This window comes from Hyperoodon ampullatus (assembly GCF_949752795.1).
Source record: "Hyperoodon ampullatus genome assembly, chromosome: 4".
In the NCBI taxonomy this organism is placed as follows: Eukaryota; Metazoa; Chordata; class Mammalia; order Artiodactyla; family Ziphiidae; genus Hyperoodon; species Hyperoodon ampullatus.
In genome coordinates, this window is record NC_136917.1 from 146379692 (window position 1) to 146402553 (window position 22862).

General features: G+C 42.2%; 1 protein-coding gene across 1 annotated transcript in view; it reads right to left on the reverse strand.

Moving 5' to 3' along the window:
• Positions 1-209: 209 nt before the first annotated feature.
• Positions 210-22862, reverse strand: part of SKP2 (S-phase kinase associated protein 2) — a gene marked incomplete at both ends in the record, with an annotated part of 30994 nt that continues 8341 nt past the window's right edge. The window contains 8 exons of the mRNA XM_079703255.1: positions 210-423; positions 6204-6311; positions 6484-6535; positions 12880-13010; positions 14222-14320; positions 15803-15937; positions 16788-16931; positions 19083-19194. Coding sequence (XP_079559381.1) covers positions 210-423; positions 6204-6311; positions 6484-6535; positions 12880-13010; positions 14222-14320; positions 15803-15937; positions 16788-16931; positions 19083-19194 — 995 coding nt within the window. The remainder of the gene's footprint in view (positions 424-6203; positions 6312-6483; positions 6536-12879; positions 13011-14221; positions 14321-15802; positions 15938-16787; positions 16932-19082; positions 19195-22862) is intronic.

Consider the following 22862-nt stretch of genomic DNA (forward strand, 5'->3'; position numbering starts at 1 on the left):
TTAAGGATATAGCAGTGATAAAAGCTTTCATAGTCATTTTTCAAAAGCAACACTTCATAGTTTTCTCTCTCCAACGGTTCTCTAATATACTTGTAGAATGAAGGCAAGAGAAAACCAAGAATAAAAATAGCTGAGCTTTCCACAATTGGGCTTCCTGCCTACTTTCCCTGTTCAAAGAAAAGAGGAGACACCATCCTGCAATAGATACTTCATAGACAACTGGGCTTCTGCAGTGTCAGTCGGCATCTGATGCCCCATATCTCCTGGTTCTTTTTGTTGCCAGTGGTTGGCCTGGCGATGGTGGTGAAAGGGGAACAATTAATTTGTAGATGAGGAAGGGCTTCCTTTAATAGTTGAAGGGTACTGTCTGGCACGATTCCAAAGACTTGTAGTGTTTTTAGTGTGGGAATTTCTCCGAGTTCACTGGAAAGGAAGAGAGAGACTTTCAGAGCAGCAGTATCTATGGTAACTGTTCCCCTAGAGTAACATGACCCACTTTTTACAATTTGTATTATATTTTATAAAATGCAAACTGAAGACATAATTTACGATCAGTGATTTGAGAAAATTGTAAAGGTGAATCAAACCACAAAGCACAGTCCATAGCTTGGGCAACACAGCGTAAGGAAACACACAAGTGCATTTTGTTGAATTTCTAATAACTGGAAAACTCCAAGGTTTATTTAAAGTCCAACCATATTTTCTTCCTTTCTCCATTCTTGGTTTAGACTGAAAAGTGTCACCGTGTTGTGAGGAGAAGCCAGCAAGCTAGTGGTGGTAAAAGTAAATGTTTTACTGTGGCATCAGACGGAGTCACCAAAGGCTACATGCAACTTAAGGATATGGACTTGACCTTTACTTGAACTAGGCTCGCCCTCTCAAAGGGAGATGTGAGCAGAGCCGATAACTTGTAAATAATGGTTAATACTCAACAAGTCCATTACATGTGATGAAACCTAACAGTGACTTCATGACGGTATTTTAAGGTTATGTGTTGGGTGCAGATAGAGACAATAGACATCTTACTTCTCTACATAGTACCACTTTTTTTTTCTGTCACACGTATCACAGTCCTCTTCCAAGGTATTTCACATTAAGTGAAACACACCTCGGTCAAGAGTGAAATTCTGTTCCACAAAAAAGGGAGCCTGTTTTCCCAAAGTAAATACTCTTTGGTAATGATTCTTTTTTTTTTTTAACCCAGGTCTGTGTGCTTAGAAATTCATCTCTCTGATCTGTATGTGCTCCAGGTTGGGACACACAGTACAAAGTCTCAGGAAAGGGAATATTTAGTTTGGAGTTTCAACAAAATCCCACTGCAGATCGATGAGCATATCCATCACCTAGAATTAGAAGCATCCTTTATATTTTCATATTGCCAACAATTACTTTAAAAAATAACCCTTCCTGATAATAATTGTTACCTTGCCTCCTATCTTTCTTCCTGTCAGCTTTGTGTATATACCAATGACCAAGGCATCTTCGTAAAGCCTAGCTCAGACTATGTCCTTCCCATGCTCAAAAATCTTTGATACCTCCCTCATGTTTACAGAACTCAAACCACTCTGTTGGCCTTGGGCCTTTCATTGCTAAACCTGCTCTCCCACTCTTCCCGCTCCCGCTCTAAGCGTATTTATTCTACATTCAAGAAAGTGTTTTAAACCCCATAGGTGTTTACATACATTAGCTGAAAACAAGAGGAAGGGTAATTTAGAAAATAAAAGTACTATCCAAGTAAAATAAATATGCTCAGTGTTCCTAAGGGGGCGGTAAGATCCAGAGATCACAACAGACCGAAAAGAAAGTCAGCAAGAACAAACTGTTGTTGTTCGTAAAGTAAGCTAATCTCTGGAACAGAAACAGGAGTGCACGGGGCTTCCCTGGCGGCACAGTGGTTAGGAATCCGCCTGCCAAGGCAGGGGATGTGGGTTCAAGCCCTGGTCCGGGAAGATCCCACATGCCGCGGAGCAACTAAGCCCGTGCACCACAACTACTGAGCCCGCAAGCCACAACTACTGAAGCCTGTGCGCCTAGAGCCTGTGCTCTGCCACAAGAGAAGCCACCGCAATGAGAAGCCCGTGCACTGCAACGAAGAGTAGCGCCCGCTTGCTCCAACTAGAGAAAACCCACGCGCAGCAATGAAGACCCAACACAGCCAAAAATAAAATAAATAAGCTTATTTAAAAAAAAAAGAAAAAAAAGAAACAGGGGTGTAAAGAAAGGTCAGTATACATAGGTGTTTATACTTATTATCACTGAAGATGATAGCAATCCTGTCCCAAACTTAAATCCCTCTTATGTGAAATCTGAGTACGAGAACTTTGTCATAGCCATGAGAATTTGGTTTCTGCGATCTCCAGATTAGCCAAATTGTAAGACATTCTGCAGTGGATAGTATTTAAAAGAAGAAACTATAGGTGGGAGTGAGGAGGGATGGCAGATGATAGAAGAGGAAATGTTCTTGCAACAGCACTTCAAAAGAGCTTGGTGAGGAAGGAAATTACACCAGACACTTTGACACTCAGGTGTTTACATGTGAGTAAGAAGTGAGCGGTGTAAGATGGGATGGTGGACGAATGATCATTCCCAAGTTGAAAAACCAGAAAGTCTCTAAAATTTTAAGGAGAACAAAAAAACAAAAAACAACAACAATCCTCTTGTATGTGTATCACCTACAACACAGCAGAACACATATGCAAGTATCTCTTTGAAACTACAAGGTAAGAGACTGAAAAGCCAACGAAGGGAGAGTAAATAGGTATGAATAGTTTAAGAGCCATAATTTCTGACTTAAGATGTATAAAATGACACTGATGTCTTAAAGTGTCTCTAGTTAGTAAACAAAAGGTATTTATAAACGCTTTCACAGGTTCACTGCTTACCTCATCTACATAATCCCATTTTCCTTATAAAATCTTAAATTCCTCAACTACAAATTCTCCTACAGGAGTTATTATTTAGTCTCTCCTAATCTCAAATCACTTTACTATCTACAGCTTGGATTTCTTACTTGAATGAGAAATACAGAATAATTAGGACTTTTGGATATAAGGAAAACAGACCAATTAAGGAGTAAGGGAATAAATACAATGAGGGTATATCCTGCAGACAAAAACCCTACAGTTTCCCAAGTATTTTAAAGCATTATCATTACAGAAGAAACACACTCAAATTTTATTTTCCCACTTCTGAGATAAGAAATGAAAATTCTTTAGCACCAATGACTTTCTGGAAATTATTGTTGAGGATCCTAGAATTCTTACTATGCATTTCACAGACATCAGTCGCCAGAATGACTGAAATTGGAGGGCAAGACATTTTATCTGGAGAAACTTTTAAGGATAGGGTACTAGCAAACTCATCTTAATGGATTCACAAGGTAAACCAGTATACTATCTACGTAATGTCTTAAGAAACATACTCTTTTACCTTAAAGTTCAAGGACAGCATCTTTCTTCTGTCTGTTCTCACTCTATTCTGGTGGTCTGGCTTGCCACTAAACTCCTGATGCCCCTGTTTCCCTTATTTCGAGACAATATTTAGACAAATCAGTTACAACAATGCTGTGAGGGTTCACACCTAGGTCTGTGACTTCAGGCCCATGCTCTGAACCATCAATTCACACTGCTGCAGATATTACTATGCAAGCATTATCATCCCACTGGCTAAAAATATGTGAAGGCTCACAGCCTCCCCTTAGCCTCTGCTCAAGAGAAAGCATTTGGGTATTCTCTGCTTAGCTTCTTTCTCTCTGGAGAGAAAGAACAAAAGTAAGACACGTGGATAGATTCTCTTGAGAAAAGCAACCAAAAAAGAATGATCACTGCACTCCAGGGTGCTGCACAGACAATGAAGCTGAAGCCTAGATGGCAAGGACGGGAAAGAATGGCTGACAGAGAAACCTTTTTGGGTGGACACTGCAGGCTCCTAGGAGCTCTGGATGCTAGAAAATTCAAGTGGCAGGAGATTTTTTTTTTTTTTTTTTTTTTGCGGTACGCGGGCCTCTCACTGTTGTGGCCTCTCCCGTTGTGGAGCACAGGCTCCGGACGCGCAGGCTCAGCGGCTATGGCTCACGGGCCCAGCCGCTCCGAGGCATGTGGGATCCTCCCGGACCGGGGCACGAACCCGTGTCCCCTGCATCGGCAGGAGAGCTCTCAACCACTGCGCCACCAGGGAAGCCCAGCAGGAGATATTAATAAGAGTTCCATGCATATAAATTGAGACCCCAACATCTGAGAGCCCTGAAACTAAATACTAGCATTCCTTTTAGGCAGTGCTTTCCCAAATGAGATACCCACTCAGACCCTGAGCCCCAAGATTAATTACAGTGATTTATTAAAAAATGTAATTACCAGATTCCCTAATTCTACTAGTTAACTCTATGTAGCTGAAGTATCTGATTTATTCATTAATTCCTTTTTTAAAAAAGATTATTTTTAAAAAATTGAAGTATAGTTGATTTACAATGTTGTACTGGTGTAGAGCAAAGTGACTTAGTTATATATATGTTTACATATATTCTTTTTTAGACTCTTTTCCATTATAGGTTATTACAAGATATTGAATATAGTTCCCTGTGCTATATTACAAGATACTGAATATAGGTCCTTGTTGTTTATCTATTTTATATATAGTGGTGTGTATCTGTTAATCCCAAACTCCTAATTTATCTCTCCCCCCTGCTGTCCTTTCCCCTTTGATAACCATAAATTTGTTTTCAATGTCTGTGAGTCTATTTCTGCTCTGTAGATAAGTTCACTTGTATCATTTTTTTAGATTCCACATATAAGTGATATCACATGATATTTTCCTTTTTCTGTCTCATTTACTTTACTTAGTCTGATAATCTTTAGGTCTATCCATGTTGCTGCAAATGGCATTATTTCATTCATTTTTATGGCTGATTAATATTCCATTGTATGTATATGTGTGTGTGTGTGTGTGTATATATATATATATATATATATATATATATATATATATATATATATATCACATCTTCTTTATTCATTCATCTGTTGATGGATATTTAAGTTGCTTCCATGTCTTGGCTACTGTAAACAGTGCTGCTATATTCATTAATTCTTGAAACTAACTTACAAGATCCAAACCAGTAATTTGAGGACTACATAAATTCTGTGTTCAAATTCACTACCTTTCTTTGGTAGGAACCAGAAGCTTGATTACCTTCATATGGATAGTGAGTTTAAATGAGGTCAGCAGCCTAATTCAGGGCATACTGGTTGGAATGAGAAAGAAGGGCACCAGGCCAAATCCAAAGATACTGACTTCTTGAGGTTTTTAATAAAACTGCTATACATTTATATTTGAACCAGGGAAGAATTTTCCAGCCCTTTGAAATATAGGAAAACTTCTTAGAACTATAGAGATGATGTTATTTCCAGGATGACTTGGGTATAGTGCTTCTTAAAAGGAAGATGGACCCGATTCTGTTTTTGTTTGCACTGCCTTGATTTTGTGGAAGTTGCTGAGCAGGTACAAAATTAATCCCTGTAACAGCTACCAGCTTAGATACAGACTACTTTGCACGTGTCCAGGAGACCTGGAATGCAGACCCAGCTCAGCCAGTAACTCACTACTCAGCTTTGGGTAAGTTACTTTACTCTTCTGGATCTCAATCTCTGCCCTTGTCAAAGACAGCATCACTCTTACAATACTTACTACTTAAATTGTTTATTTTTTCCATTCCTTGACCAACCAGGACAGATGCCACTAGAAGATTACAGAATTTTTCCTCTAAGCTCAGATGAAGGCTTTTGGAGTCAACTCTAGTAGACTTGAAAAGTTTCGGAAACACACACAGGCACGCACGCACACACACGCACACACTGGGTCTGCCTACCCCGTCATATAATCTGAGCTTCCTGGGAGTAAAGGCTATCTTCTCCCACTTTTGTAAGTTCTCCACAAGTACTAGTACAGTATTCTAATATTTAAACTTGCTCACAGCTAAATAAACGTTTAGTAAACTACCTCAATCCACTCAACTTTACTAGACATTTTAAGCAAAAAATTTTGCCTTGGTTTTTCTATTTTGCTAGTCTTTCCTAACCAGTGTGTGGTACACTAATTTGATGTTTAAGTAAGTTTTAAACATCTGCTGTTAATAATGGATTTTACCACCAAGGGACATCTCTTTTGGTCCCTGCCCTCTGCTTGCTTTAGAAAACAGAAGTACTTACAGTAAAGTTTCAGGTATTATGTCATAGCACCGACTGAGTGATAGGTGTTGGAGGTAGTTGAGCTGGAAAAATTCTGGAAAGCAGTCACTTTTCAGCATGACACTATCGCTGTAACAGAAGGAAAAATTCAAAATCTAGCCATCAATCCCAGATGGAGAAGACAGGAAGAGTCTTATCGCTTAGTTCCTTCAATTCAACATATTAAGATCCTTTCTTCATTCAGTGAGCAGTCATGAATTTTCATTTTTTAAAAAATTTTTTGTCTTAAATAAAAACATACCTTAAGTCTAGGTGGACAAGACTGGGACATCTTCCAACTAAGGTAGAGACATCTAGAAAAAAAATGATGGTCATTATCAAATGAGGAATCAGACAAGGATCCCTGCTGTCAATACTTCATTTCACATTGTGCTGGAAATTCAGAATGGTGCAATTAGAGTCACTCACTATTAGAGACAAAAAACAAAATTATCATCTTGGCATATAAGACTTTCTACCTGGAAAATCCAAGAGAATCATCTGAAAAAACTACTGGAAATACAGTAAGAGAACTAACTGTAAAATGACTGGAAAACAAACTCCTTAGCTTATCTATGTGCCAGCAATAGCTGGCTGGAAATAGGGAAAAACAAGTCCTATTCACAATAGCAAAAAGCAAAACCAAATAGCACAATATATAAACAAGCAACATATCATAAAGGTACCACTCAAAATCAGTGGGGGAGATCATGGATTATTAAAAAAGAATATGGCTACCACAACTGGAAAAAATTTACTTCTCCAGCTCAAATAAAATATCCAAATAAATTCCACATGTTAAAAACTTCCAAATGCAAAAATGAATAATTATTCGTTGCATCTTGGGATAGGTAAGGAGTTTCTAAACATAAAGTAAAACATAAAGGGAACACTGATAATTTACTACATAAATTTTTTTTATTTTTATTTATTTATTTTGGTTGTGCTGGGTCTTCATTGAGGCACGTGGGCTCCTCTAGTTGCGGCGTGCAGGCTCTACAGCACGCAGGCTCAGTAGTTGCAGTGCACGGGCTTAGTTGCAGCGTGTGGGATCTTGGTTCCCTGACCAGGGATCGAACCTGGCCCCCTGCATTGGAAGCACAGAGTCTTAACCACTGGACCACGAGGGAAGTCCCCTGCTACACACATTTTTAAAAACTCTACCATGTTAAAGCAAAACAGAACACAAGCAGAATTAAAGAGGTATCAGAAAACTGAGAATAAATGTTTCCAACAGAGTTAATGGTCTTATTATATAAAGAGTATTAAAAAAAATGGGCAAAGAATATAAACAGATACTTTCCAAAATACAGACATAGTAAAAATGGAGCAAGAAATGCAAAATAACATTATTGCTTTTCTGCCACCAAATGAAAAACAAATCCTATTATAATGCCCAGAATTGATGAACTATCATAAAGCAGGTCTCCCCATATACTAAAAGTGGATATTTAATTTTATGCAGCCTTTCAGAAGACCTGATTTTTTTTTTTGAGTGAACTGATCTTTTTTAAAAAAAAGTGTTCAGGGTATTACACATTTAGCTCTTTGGCTCAGTAATTCCACTTTTAGAAAAATAATTAGAGATATGCATTAAGATATTCATTGTAGTGACAGTTACAAAAGCCCCTCCCCTGATTACTTTAATAGGTTAACCTTCATCCAATCTATGGAACACAATGCTAATAGCAGCTATTAAAAAGCTTTTTAATAACATTTTGTGACATGAAAAAATACTCAGGATATGTTGTACAGTGAAAACAAAACAAATAATATAAAGTGCATTATAATCTCAATTTAGTTAAAACACACAAACTCATATTTACACACAAACACACACAGAAAGAAAGGGCGTTGGGGGTTGGAAGCCTGGAAGAAAATAATCCAAATGTTAACTACAGTCACCAATGATGGTAGGATCAGAGATAACTTTTCAGAATTTGGAAGAAAGTCACATGCCGTACTTTGTAATCAGAAAATGAATCAGTGTTATTTACTTTGAAAAACAGACAAATTTTATTAATGTTTGAGGGTTTTTTTTTTCCCCCTTCTCACAGCTACATCTTCAGTCCCCTCCCCTCCCCTGAATCCTAGACTTGCATTTTCAACACGCCCACTGGGCTATGTGATAAGCATCTCAAATTTATGCCTAAAACCAAACGCTTGATTTCTCCTCTCAATCCGCTCCTTCCCTAAAGTCTTCCCCATCTTAGTAAGTGGGAACTTCACCAATCCAGTTGCTGTAGCCAAAACCCTGGGAGTCGTACTTGACTGCTTCCTCATATCCCACATCCAATCTGTTACCACATCCTGTTAGGTCAGCTTTCAAACTGTGTCTGAAATCGGATCACTTCTTACTTCCTCAAATGTTACCACCCTAGTCTCCAGCAGCCTTTTCCCAGCACAGCACCAGAAGGAGACTTCAAAGGTGAGTCAGATCATTTCACTCCTGCTCAAAACACTCCAATGGCTTCCCATCTTGCTCAGGAAAAGAAATGGAAACAGCGCTTTTGCCTTGGCTTAGAGAGCACCCCCCAGCTATCTCAGCTCCTACCACTGTCCTCCTTGCATCCCTCCCCCTTCACTGGCTCCCATACCGAGAGGAAAAAACCTCACACATTAATAAAGTTTGTCTATTTAAAAAAAATAAATAACATTTATTGATTCATTTTCTGATTACAAAGTAGCATGTGTGACTTTCCTCCAAAGGCACTTGCCGGTCCTTAGTGCTAGAATGTTCTTTCCTTACATATCCACACGGCTCACTCCTTCGCTCCTTCAGGTCTGTGCTCAAGTGTCACTTCCTCAGGGAGGCCTTCTCTTTGACCATTCCATCTGAAAAGTGCCCCCTACCTGCCACACTCCACCTGAGCACTCTGCTTTCAGTTCTTCCTCCTTGCATTTTCACCTCCTTTTATCACATTTAATTCCTTGTTGATTGTCTGGCTTCCCCACCATGATGGAAGCTTCACAAGGATGACTGTCTCTGTTCTGTTCAAGGCCACGCCTCCCAAGTCTGAACAGGGCTTTATGCATTATAGGGGCTCAATAAATTGGAATAAATTTGTCTCATTAGTCACTAAAAAATGAAGAAGTGCACAGCACAATTTGAAGGGACCCATCATCTCGCCAGCCAGCCAGCCACCCACAAAATCCACAACCAGATACAATCTTACTTTGCCACCACCTGGGAAAGAACGAAACCTTGGGGGATAAAACTGGTCAGTCTCTGTCTCCAGCCCTTGTTGAAGCCGCGGTCTTCCCTCGGTGGGAAGAGTTAGTAAACAGCAGTCCCTGCCAAGATTCCTCTTCACTGTCTCCTTCATTTCACTTGAGTTAGAAGGGATCTTAGAAACCACCTAATCTAACCTGTCATTTTAAAAGAGAGACAATTTTAGCTAGAGAAGTCCAAGTAAATCCAAGACCAAATAGGTCCTCCAAACCTCATTCCGTGCTCATCTGGGTAGAGAATGAAAACATCAACAGGCAACCGTTACTGATCTCTCATTATGTGCCAAGAACAATTCAACATCCTGTACACGTATTAACCCATTTATTCCTTACTCTAAGAGGTGGGTCCTGTTATCTCCATTTTATTGATGAGGAAATGGAGGAACAGGAAGGTTAAGCGACTTGCTCAAGGCTCCCCAGTAAATGGCAGAGTGGGTACTTGACCCCAGGAGGTCTGGCACCGGTCTTGGAGCTAAAATACAAAATCTGTATTACCATCTAAACAATGAAATAGTGTGTGCCACTGCTAAAGACATCCATTTAAAAATCTTTGACTCCCATTGTATAATTAAGGAAACTAACACCTCAACTTCTACTCCGCGTCTTTGTCCTTGCCCTGAATGTGTCTATCAAGCAGGATTTTACTACCTATGATTCCTGCCAAAACTCAGTAAAAAGGCGTTTGTTCTTTTTCGGAGGAACAAAGAAAAGGGTTTTAAGCCAAACTTGGACACAATTTACAGCAGTCTGCCTACAGCAGAGGTTCTCGACCTTGCACCCAGAACCTTGGTTCATTACAGAAAAACTCTCAATAAAGAAGTGGGAAATTCAGATATGGGCAGAAATGTACATAGGGCACTGTCTTCTCTTGGGGATGAAGAGGGAAGAACCAGGGGAGGGATTCACTGTGAAGAGGATGCTCACTGGTGGGAGTTTAAAATCCTTGGAAGGCAACTTGGCAAGAACTATCCAAAACTTGAGAACAGAACCTAATCCCTGAGCTGGCAATTCCACTTAGAAATGCGCTAAAAGGTTCACTTCTGTCCGTACCAAAGCTGTTTATAAAAGGGAAAAACCGGGCTTCCCTGGTGGCGCAGTGGTTGAGAGTCCGCCTGCCGATGCAGGGGACACGGGTTCATGCCCCGGTCTGGGAGGATCCCACATGCCGTGGAGCGGCTGGGCCCGTGAGCCATGGCCACTGAGCCTGCGCGTCTGGAGCCTGTGCTCTGCAATGGGAGAGGCCACAACAGTGAGAGGGGCCCGCGTACCGCAAAAAAGAAAAAAAAAAGGGAAAAACTGCAAAGATTCTAAACATTCATTACAACGAGATCAACTGAATAAGTTATGAATGAATCAACACAAATATATCTGATGGAATATCACAAGCCACTGAAAATGACATTTGTGTAGCTACTAAAATAGGGTTACCTGAAATAAAAACGTGTTACAAAGAATTCCATACACCATGTCCCATTAAAAAAACCACTTTTTAACAGGAAAAAAGACTGGCAAAATGTTAGCAGGATTACTGATTTGTTTTTGTGTTTTTACATGTTTTGGGTATATTTGAGAATGACTATATAATACTATAACCAGACTTAAAATTGTGTTTATTTTTTATTTATTTTTTTTTGCGGTTTGTGGGCCTCTCACTGTTGTGGCCTCTCCCGTTGCGGAGCACAGGCTCCGGACGCACAGGCCCAGCGGCCATGGCTCCCGGGCCCAGCCGCTCCGCGGCATGTGGGATCCTCCCAGACCGGGGCACGAACCCGTGTCCCCTGCATCGGCAGGCGGACTCTCAACCACTGCGCCACCAGGGAAGCCCTTAAAATTGTGTTTAAAGGGAAAAAATGTAGAACAGAACATTTTTCTGTTAGACACATTCTGCAAATGTTTGGTTCAAATCTTTTTAAGTATATTAAAAACTATAATAAATAAAAACACTTATACTCAGATGAGCTGACACCACCATCAAGACACGAGGGTAGGGCTGAGGTATGTGGCTGGCTTAACTAGGCTTTGTGCAGCCCACAGTCCGAGATCACGAAGGGAACTGTTAAAATGCTAAGTGAAATAAGTCAGACAGAGAAAGATAACTACTGTATGCTATCACTTATATGAAGAATCTAAAAAATACAACAAACTAGTGAATATAACAAAAAAGAGGCAGACTCACAGATATAGGGAACAAACTAGTGGTGGCCAGTGGGGAGCAGAAGGGGTGAGGGGCAGTACAGGGGTCGGGGATGAAGAGGTACAAACTGTTAGGTATAAAATAAGCTACAAGGATATACTGTACAACAGGGGAATATAGCCAATACTTTTTAATAACTATAAAAGTAGTATAACCTTTAAAAGTTGTGAATCACTCTATTGTACACCTGTAACTTATATAATATTATATATCAATCACACTTTAATAAAAAAAAAAACCTTGCGGGCTTCCCTGGTGGCGCAGTGGTTGGGAGTCCACCTGCCGATGCAGGGGACACGGGTTCGTGCCCCGGTTCGGGAGGATCCCACATGCCGTGGAGCAGCTGGGCCCGTGAGCCATGGCTGTTGAGCCTGCACGTCCGGAGCGTGTGCTCCGCAACGGGAGAGGCCACAACAGTGAGAGGCCCACATACTGCAAAAAAAAAAAAAAAAAAAAAAAAAAAACCTTGCGATTTGCAAAAACTTATCTTTGCAAATTAAGATTCTGTCAATATTAGACAAACAAGACAAAGCATAACTGAACGTTGAGGCTTATAAAGACTTTGTCACACATTACCCCGATTTCAAATGTCTGTGTTCATCTAAAAAACCTCATTGTCTTCTTAGACTGAATTGAGAGGAGTTAGTTATAAATATGAAAGAGGGTTTATAAATAGGGTGTTTCAACCTTGGCGCTACTGACATTTAGGACCAGATTCTTTTTGGTGTGTTATTCTGCTGTCCTGTGTGCTGTTCACCAGCATTCCTGGCTTCTACCCACTAGATGCCAGTAACACCCCTGCAGCCGTGAGAATCAAAAATGTCTCCAGACTTCGCCAAATGTCCCCTTGCAGGCAAAATTATCCCCAGTTGAGAACCACAGCTTAATACTGATCAAACGCTGCACCGATCGATTTTTATGTTGGGGTTTTACCTAACAATTTAGTTAATGAAAAGAACTTCTTCTGCTTAAACATAAATTGCTTTAAAGGATAAAGGTTTCCACTTTCAGATTCTGGATTCCAACCCTGCTACCCACTAGCTGTTGGCATTTACCTGACCCTTCTGATCAGCCAGCTGCTACCTCATCTGAAAAATAGGAATAGGAACACACGCGCTGGATTAAATGAGACAGCTTATGGAGGACCACGCCTAGGAGATGCTCAAGAAATCAAACCTGCTGTTATTGTCGTGGCTGCTGTGGTTAAGGGGCCGGCAGCCCGCCAGGTCTTACCCGATCTCTGCAGATTCTTTCGGTACCCGCTGAGATTCAGCTGGGTGACAGTCTCTGACACGTGTGCGACAGCCACCTGCACATGCTTTTCAGTGAATTCATAGCACCAGGAGAGGTTCAGTTCATCCAATCTGCACACAAGAGGGGTGATAAGGAAAGCATGAAACCGTTACCCAGAATGAGTTCTCGACGTAGCACCGCCTAAAGCTGCAAACCAAGAATATACAAAGCCGTCGATTCCTTACCATTTTCTGCAGAGAACCTCTGCTCCTCTAAGCAGCTACATTCGCTCACCTGAAACTGCTTTCTCCCATCCTGTTCCAGTGTGTTCCAGAAACTTGCCAGGGGATGTGAGCCTAGGGCTTAGTGAATGCTGCCCCCTTCTGGAAGAGGAGGGAAGCGCTCTCCTCTCCTGCTCAAACCTCATTGCAGGACTAGATGGAAAAATTCTAGTCTCTATGCTTTCTTTCTCAATCACCTGGGTTGTTAGCAAACAACTACACAGTATGAACAAGCGCCCGAGATGCTTTAAAAAACTGTTGGATTGTACCGGGGATTCCTAATAAAGAGATGCCGACATTACAAAAATCCACTTTACCTTATTGGGCCTTTGCTAACTGAGCAAATGAGGGCTTCAGAGTGTCCAGCCATTAAACTATACATCCCAATCCTGGCACTGCTGAGAAAATGTAGGGCTACCATTTTATCTCATTGATAACATTCTTACCCAAAGGCAATCTACTTTCAACAGATCATTAAGTAGAAATAAGTACAATGCTCTTAGCACAGAGACCAAGGGATATTAAAAAGGACACAGACACAGACACACACACAGTACTGGGTATTCTGTGAACCATGTCCCCCCTCACTTATTAATTTCTATAACTCTGTAACCTTATTTATATACTGACATTACTACATAATATAAAAGATGTTTTTAATGGAATCACCCAAATTCATGGTGTATTTTGCAATAACAAATTTAATCCAAACTGTTAAGTTAGGTCTACAGATATTATAGGGAAAAACACCTGACCGTACAATCAGGTATAAACAGATACTGTTTGTACATATTGTTGATAAACACACTACTACATTTTCTGTATTTTAATAGCCACAGAAAAAAAAGGGATCGCTACACAAGTATCCTTTGGAAACTTAACCGATTTGGCTTCTGAGTTTGGATGGAAAGTTTGGAGGGCAAAAGGCATTGCATTATCCAAATCAAGAGCTTGGAGAGTTAGGTATAGCTTAAAAATTTTCCTTGATTCTATTCTGATGTGAAAGATAACTGTATATTTGAAACAACAGTTCTATAATCAAAATCTCAAATCTCTCCTACCTGCAACAGCTGCTCAGTAAAGTCTTCAGGGCAGATTCAGAGAATCCAGAACACCCAGAAAGGTTTAATCGCACTAAATTTGTGTTCTGAGCAAGATTACTGGAGAAAGAAGACAAAGTCATAAGAACACCAACAAGACACTCTTACTCAATCAACAAGCATGAGGCCAAGTGAGATAGTTAAGAGCACACAGGCCTCTGACCAGAAGTGAGTTTAAATTCACATCTTACTATCTGGATGACACCAAGCAGGACGTTTTGCCTTAGTTTATCATCTGTGAAATGGCAACATCAGTACCTTTTTGGTAGGGTTGTTAAAATTAAATGATATAATGTAATAAAGGCCTTAACAGTGCCTGGCACAGAGAGTAAGTCCACAACAAACACGGATCAATGTACTTAAAAAAACACAACAACCCAGCAATGAAATAAATATTTTTCCATTTCACCCACAATTGGTAAACTTCTACTTATAAAGTCACTAGGTTCTTTCAATCTTGCCCTCTTCTCTACATTCCCAAATGCCTCATGTTAGTGAAATAGTGATTAAGAGTGAGAGTTCTGGAATCATACTATATTGCCAGGTTCAAATCTTGGTTCTGCCACCTATTAACTGTGTGACCTTGGACAAGTTATTCAGCCTCTCTGATCCTCAGTTTCCACATCTGTAAAAAGGGAACAATAAGAACATATTTCATGGGGTTGCTGTGAGGATTAATACCTCTAATTCTAATTCTTTAAAATACCTCTAAAGAATCTAGTATCTGGCACATATTGGCACATACGTGCTCAATAAATGTTAACTGCTATTATTATTATTCTATTTTTTCCCATCAGGCGTCATCATTTCTTACCTGAATGAATACAACAGTATCTTAACTAATCTAGTTTCTTTTATGTCTGACTGACCCTCTGAGATACTCAGTGAGTTAATTTTCTAAAATTCAACTCTGACATGTTCCTTCCATCCTCAGAACCACTCTCCTCTCTTCACCACGCTTCCCTCTTTACAGCGCACAACAGAATCCGGACTTCTTCCAGCATGGCAGGGGCCCACTCCACTATGAGCTGGTCCCTGACCACCCTCACCTGTCACCTCCCTCACTGAGCCCCACGCTCCAGCAATTCCTGACCACTTCAGAGTTTAGACCCAACCAGACTGCTTCCTTCCCCGTATCATGGGAAGAACTCCTACCTACATATTTTCAATACTCAGCTTAAGAGTCACTTCCTCTGAGAAGGCTGCCTTCTCGAAGTTTAATTAGGTCTCTGTGTGTTGCCACATATTCGCCAACGCACCTAACAAACACACAGCACTGTAATTACTTGTTTCTCCCATGAATGAGGGAGGGACCATGCCTTGATTCATCCCTGTATGTCTAGAACCTAGCACGAGCCCTGGCAATATAGTTAGCATGCAAACTTTGGTTGCCTAGGTGAGTCCTGGAAAGTTTTGCAGAAGCTGGAACACTGCACTGGATATTTTCTGAGTCCATCTGGATATGGACAGGACACCCCAGGTACACTCAGGAAACAAAATTAACAAAACTGCCTTTGTGACACACTCCTGGCTGCCACTCACTTGACAATGGGATCCGAAAGCCGTAGGCCTTCTAGGCTGAGATTCTGCAACTTGGAGCAGTGAGACAGAAGGCCGTGGAGGGTAGACACATCGATCACCGAGTTCGACAGGTCCATGTGCTGTACACGAAAAGGGCTGAACACAGAAGGAATAAAAAGAGGTTCCACAAGGTAGCTCACACCAGCAAATCCAGATCACATCTGACCCCTTTTCCTCCCCACCTGGGCAGTCCATCACAGACAAGACCCTAAATACGCATTTCAAATATTAGCTATAGTTTTGGTCATAAAATAAGTTGCTACTAGCTAATTCCCACCCTCGTTTGTTTTAAAATTCAAGAACATTTTTTGCCAAGTCCAGGTGTTGTGCCAATATCGTCCCACATAGAAAATTAATTAATGGGCACCGTGAGAAGGAGCTGGATGTGGATGACAAAAAGGTTATGCCGGGCTTCCCTGGTGGCACAGTGGTTGAGAGTCTGCCCGCCGATGCAGGGGACACGGGTTCATGCCCCGGTCCGGGAAGATCCCACATGCGGCGGAGCGGCTGGGCCCGTGAGCCATGGCCGCTGAGCCTGCGCGTCCGGAGCCTGTGCTCTGCAACGGGAGAGGCCACAACAGGGAGAGGCCCGCGTACCGAAAAAAAAAAAAAAAAAGGGCAGTGGGGAAATAGCTAGGCTGCCTTGCAGCTGCTGGTGAGGGCTCTGCTTGGCTCCTGCCTCATGAGACTCCAGACACCCATCAACTGAGGACCCCAAGTGCATCTAAGACCCTGGGAAGAGCCCAAGAGCAACCCTGAGTTAAAATGGGAATGATGTCACTGAAACCTGTGCCATGTTTCAACACAAAGGCTACACGGCAAGATATGCAACTAACTCTCCATTATGCACAGATGACCTGTCATAGGGCATACAGCTGAATATAGGAAAAAAGACATTTTGATCTGTTTTCCATCCCAAGATTTTCCAGGGATTTTCCTTTCTTACCTGAAACGTTCAACAAACGGTTGGTCCATAAACGATCGTGGGCAGCGGAAGGCAACCACCCCTCGAGACAGCAGCCGACCAACCACATCTGGGTGGAGGTTTCTGCCCGTGAGGTCTAAGGTCTGCCAGAGAGACTCGTCAAACCTGGAAAAGAGGAGGTGCTGTGTTTGGTAAGCCGGGGCACTGGTTACTGGAGGCCCTTGACACCGTTACTAACGTGAGGACACGGCCACTAAATCGCCTTGAAGCAAATTCCGAAGGCATCTTTCTTTTTGACTATACAATTACCTATGATATTTTAAAGGCATTATTGAATAGCTCTTGGCCCTATCACGGATAAGCTTTTATTTTCCTCTTTATATGGATTTCTAATTTAGCTGGTTCAATGCTATCAGGTGCAATGAAATGATCTAGAACCAGAGAATACAATTGCAGGATTCAAATCAATTCGATAACTTTAAAAATGATTGTGCAAATCACTCAACTGATTATCGAATGAGTAGATAGGTTCAAAATGGCCCAAATGATCCCACTTGCCGTTTTTGTGAAGCATGAACAGGCTACCTCTATTACCCTAACAAACGTGTAAATGTACCTAAAAGAAGGAAAGGTTTTACAACTTTATTATGAGACATAGTTATCAGATATCTATTAGGAAAAAGTCATAGTTCAGCTCTGTTTTATAATACCTTAAAAGCTTAAAAAATATATACACACAAAAATATAGGTATATACATATGAACTAATGGGAAGGAAAAAGGTAAAAATATTATTTAGATTTTAGATAGTGTTTCTGAAGCAAAAACGAGGTGCCAAAATGTACGAAAAAACACGATAAAGCTTTAATACCCAGAGATTAATTCAATTTAACAAAAAAGAAAACATGAGATCAAGCCCATGAGGAGACATTTTAAATATCTACAAGAATTTTACTTTTTAATACTGCTTGCAGACCACTGGCTAGAGCTTCAAAATAATTCTACACAAATTGTCAACATGTTATTCAACCTCTCTTATTAAGAAGGCAGGACTGCAGTGCCTGGCATATAACAAGTGCCTAATAAATGTCAGTTATAACTTTTATGACAGTTGAAATGAAGATTAATAGACTCTGCATGGAGAGGACAGCTGGCGGAAAAAAGAAAATCAAGATGGGGTCACTTGGGCGAGGATAAGTGAAAGTCAACCACCATTTACCTGCTCCAGTATTTCAGGTGTACAGACCTCTCTGTGGCTCTTCTAAGCAGATACAGTCAGCCCTCCCTATCCACGGGCTCCGCATTCGCGGATTCAAGCAACCACACATCCCCGGATACAGAGACAGACTGTCCTACGCCATTTTATATAAGGGACTTGAGCATCCGTGGATTTTGGCATCCATAGGAGGTCCTGGAACCAATACCCAGTGGATACCAAGGGACGACTGTAGCCCACTCCTGTAAATACCTAGAGGGTCTTATTTCCAGCACACCCGTGAATGGAAGGGTAGGGGCTCCTGCTGTCTCACAACGAGAGTCCTAGATGTGTGGAGGGAGAAGAGAGACAGATGGCCTTTAAGCACAAAGCAAAGCATGGCCAGAGGTTAATGGGTAGGAGAAAAGGTGAAGATGGAAAGGCAGTCATTTCCCCTCCCCCCCGCACCCCCGCTTCTGGCCCCTTACTGCCGTCCCAGCTCACCGTCCACACTTGAAAAGTGCTGCCCCTGAACCAACAAAAACCCCAACAACTGTCGGCTGCCACGCGCTGAACGTTTCTACGAGCTGAGCACTGCCCTGGCATCTTTATACCGCATCCTCACAGCGGCGCTGTCCTGAAGGTACCGTCACCCCCATTTAATATATGGCGGGCGGGACTGAAGCTCAGAAGTGTCAAGAACCTCGCTCAGGTGCCCCAAAGCCTAAGCGGCAGAGGCTGGCTTCCCACTCAGGTCTAATGCCAGAGCCTCGAGTTCTCTCTCACTGCACTCACGGCCCAGCCCAGCCGGCGGGTGGGCAGCAGCTATGCCTTCACGCACGCCCATCACTCCCCTCACTCTCGGTACGTTGCCCGATAAACACGGGCTACACCGAATACAGGGAAAGGAGGTTTTCAGAAATGGGGGAAGTCACTTCCGGTAGCTCCCTCCCTTCACTCTGAAATAAGACACTGATTATTAATAAAAGGGAGAAGATACCTAGTTTGCTTTGTGCTGCTGTATTTTTCTTGGTTTTCAGTTTCACCAGACCCAAATGAATAAATAAATAACCCTTCTTTTCTCCTCCTCCACATATAGCAGAAGGGGTGAAAAATACTTACGCTAGATGATACCATCTCTTACAAACACTGGAGACTTTCAGAAGTTCAGGGAGGCACAGACAGGAGAAGATTCCTAAGAGCAGCTCGTCTGGCAGGGAGTCCCATGAAACACCTTTGAGGGGAAAAAAAGAAAAAAAAAAGTGTCTTCCCATCACCATTCTTTTGCCCTATCAAGTCTACTGAGCCTTTTCATGCACTTAAAGCATATACAACACGTAGCTTAAACAGGGGAATTTAGTGCTACATGAATTCCTCATCCTCACAAATGTTTTTCTGTTTGCCCACTGTCTATGTACCCTGAAGTGGGTACCATACTTTCTCAGCAAAGGAGAAAAGAGAATATCAAGATATCAAGAATACTTTTCACAACATTCTTCTCTTCAGTGCCCACAGCCAGTCTTAGGCAAGCCCCACACTGCTCAGATCTCAGACAGCAATGTCTAAGACAACACGATGCTTTTGGTTGCTAAGGAACGCCTCACTTCTCTCTGAAGTGGATTCAGTGGTGGGTTTATCAAGTAGTGACCTTATTTAAAAGGCAAACGAACCTTCCTCCCTCTTCTTTCAGGTTTACAGAAAGCACTCAGAAGTCAATTTACCTAAAAGTGCAATATCAAAAGGGTGTTCTCATCTATTAATTCAACAAATATGTACTGAGCACTTAACTCTGATGCCAGGGATTGTTTCAGGTGTTGGGGCGAAAGCAGAAAACAAGACAGACAGAATACTTTTTCATGGAACTTACATTCCGGCGGGAGGAAACGATCACATGATATTAGATGATATGCTAAAAATTGTTCAATATGTTAAAAAGTACATGATATGTTAAAATTGATTAGTGCTATGCAGAAAACTTACGTGGGGTAGAGGACAGGATGGGGAGTACGGGGGCCAGTGCTCAAAGTCTGAGCACAGAGGCCAGGGAAGACCTTACCGAGCCGGTGATCCCTGAGCAAAGGCTGAACAGAGAGGGGGCCAGCCTTGTGAGTCTCTGGGCTGTGTTCGAGGTGCAGGAACAGCATGTCTGTTTTAAGGAACAGCAAGGAGGCCAGTGTAGAACAGAGTGAGCAAGTTGCGGGAATGATGGAAGAGGTCAGAGGGGTGAGGCGGGGCCGGGTCAGGCAGGGCTGGAGGAGCCTCAGCTTTGACTCGGAAGGGGGTTCTGAGCACAGGAATGACAGCATCTCACGGAGGTTTTAAAAGGATCACTCTGGCTGCTGTGTGCAGAATAAACTGGAGGGAGAAAAAGGTGGATGCAGGAAAACCAGTTGTCTTAGCCTTATAAAAGCAAACTCTAAACAGCTATTCAACAAGTATTAAACTCTCACATATGAATGTACAGAATAACCCACAAGATTGGGTTAACATGACAATGGCCTAGAAGGAAATAAGTATGCACCAAAGAAATACTTAGATTAGATTTAGAGTGGTTAGATGAGTTCAATAACTTGCCTTCTCAGTCCCTCTCTACCTCCAATTTATCTGCTCCACCAATTCTAGCGCTATCCTCTCCTCTCTGTGATGGTTAATTTTAGTATCAACTTGACTGGGTCAGGGGGTGCCCAGATATTTTGGTTAAACACTATTCTGGGTGTCTCTGTGAGGGGGTTTCAGGATGAGATGAACATTTGATCAATGGACTGAGAGAAGCAGATTGCCTTCCCCAGTTGTGGGCTTGCCTCATCCAATCCAAGGCCAGGTTAGACCAAAAGGGCTGATGAACGGAGAACTGTCTCTCTCTCCTGTCTTTGAGCTGGGACCTGGGTCTCCTCCTGCCTTCAGACCTGGATTGAAACTTGTACCATCTGCTCTGCGGGGTCTCAGGTCTTTGGGACTGAAGATCTTGGGACTTTTCAGCTCCAGGACTGCGCAAGCCAATCCCTTATTAATAAATCTCCCTGTATCTCTTATTTGTTCAGTGTCACTGGAGAAACCTAACACTCCCACCTCCCCATTTAAAAGGTGTCAGTATTTACTGAACACGGACATTACACCAGGCTCTATGGAGAACACGATGGAGAGCTGGAGACAGCATGGAGGAGAGTGATAAACATGGCAGTCCAACTCTTTTCTCCTATTCCTGGGCAATCTTTTGAAAACGTCCATGCCCGTCCCTCAATGAGACCCTTCAAGTGGTGTCCCTTGAATATTCAGTCTAAAGTCTATACTGCTTAGCATGAAATTCAAAGCTTTCTGGCAGTGCCCCACTTATTTTTCTAGGTTCATTATCTAGAAATATGTTCCAGCCATTTGGAGCTACTTGGAATTCTCAGAATGAGTCATTCTTCGTCACATCTCAATGCCTCTGTACATGCTGTGTCCGCCCCCGAATGCTATTAATTTAACATCAAATGGCCATTAATGCCCCAACTCCTATGGACGGCCTCCCATGACATCACCAAGAACAGGTGGCTTTTTTAACCACGACTTCATTATTTGCTTACTCACCTGTGTAGGCCCCCACAAGGCAATGAGTTCTTGAGAATGAGAACCCGATTTTTTTTCTTTTTTTAAACAGTCTTTGTATTCTAAGGACACAATGTCTGATACATTCATCCATTCATATATTTACTGAACATGTACTATATGCTGGGATCTGTTCTACAGACAAAGATGAACAAGGCATTGTCTGCTCAGACTTTCAGAGACACAGATAGATAAACAGGAAATTCCAAGCAAGTATCACCATGGGCTGCAGTGGGGTTCGGGGTGCTGTGCTGTGCTGTGCAGGGTATGGGGTGGAGCAGTGGTCAAGGAAGTAGCCTCTATGGAAAAATGAGGAGGAGAGATGCAGCTGCTCAATGAACCCCTGCCCCTCCCTCTCTAGAGAATAAAATAAAGGACTGACTGAGGCTCTGAAACCTAGGAGCAGACGGAGGAAGGCAGATACATCATCCATGCTGAGCCTGGACCATGTTCTGGGCAGGTAGCTCCAACAAACCTCCATCACTGCCACACAGCTCCTGGTCCAAGGTCAGTGTGGACAGAGCTTCTCCAACAGGGCTCCTGTCCTGCTCCGCAAATTGGAGAAAAGTTTTTCTTCCATTAACTCTTCTGAACTCCCTGACCTCTGCTGCTTCTTGCATACACAGATCAGAGGCTGGCATTTCATTAGGCAAAAAAAAATCACACTTACGTCACTTCGAACCTAACGTGTTGAGATTTTTACTACAATCTGCACAGACCATCCTGACACCATGTGCTTGACCCCCGCCACAAGTGTGAGGACTACCGGATTGAGGAAGGAGCACAGCTTCGACTAGAATTCGACTACATTGCCTCCAAGACTACGAACCTTAGGCAAGTTACTTAATCCCTCTGGGGCTCGGTTTCTTCATCTGCAGGAATGGGAATCAGAAGGTTTATCTTGCAAAGTTGTTCACTATGAAGATTAAATAACTTATGACAAGAGGTTAAGCAGCGGAGAGTCAGACTTTCTCTTTCTTGCCTCTATTCCTCTCCTTTCTCCATGAAATCTGTACATTTTCCTCTTGTAACCTTTTCTTTTCAATGCTGCTTGGAATTTTCACCTACGTGAAAACATCCACGGTGGGGGTAGGGTTTGGACAAGGGCTGCCTGGTGTGATTTACTGAGACCCCCAAACTGTCCTCTACCCAAGTTTGGGATCCCCAGAAGCAGATCCTGAGGACATGAACTAAAGTAGTTTCTTTGGGAAGTGACCTCAGAAGTGCTGGAAAGCGTGAAGCGAGGCATGGAAGGGCAGGGAGCCAATCTGGGTACGTGAATAAGCAGATTACCGCTATGGGCCACTGGGCTTC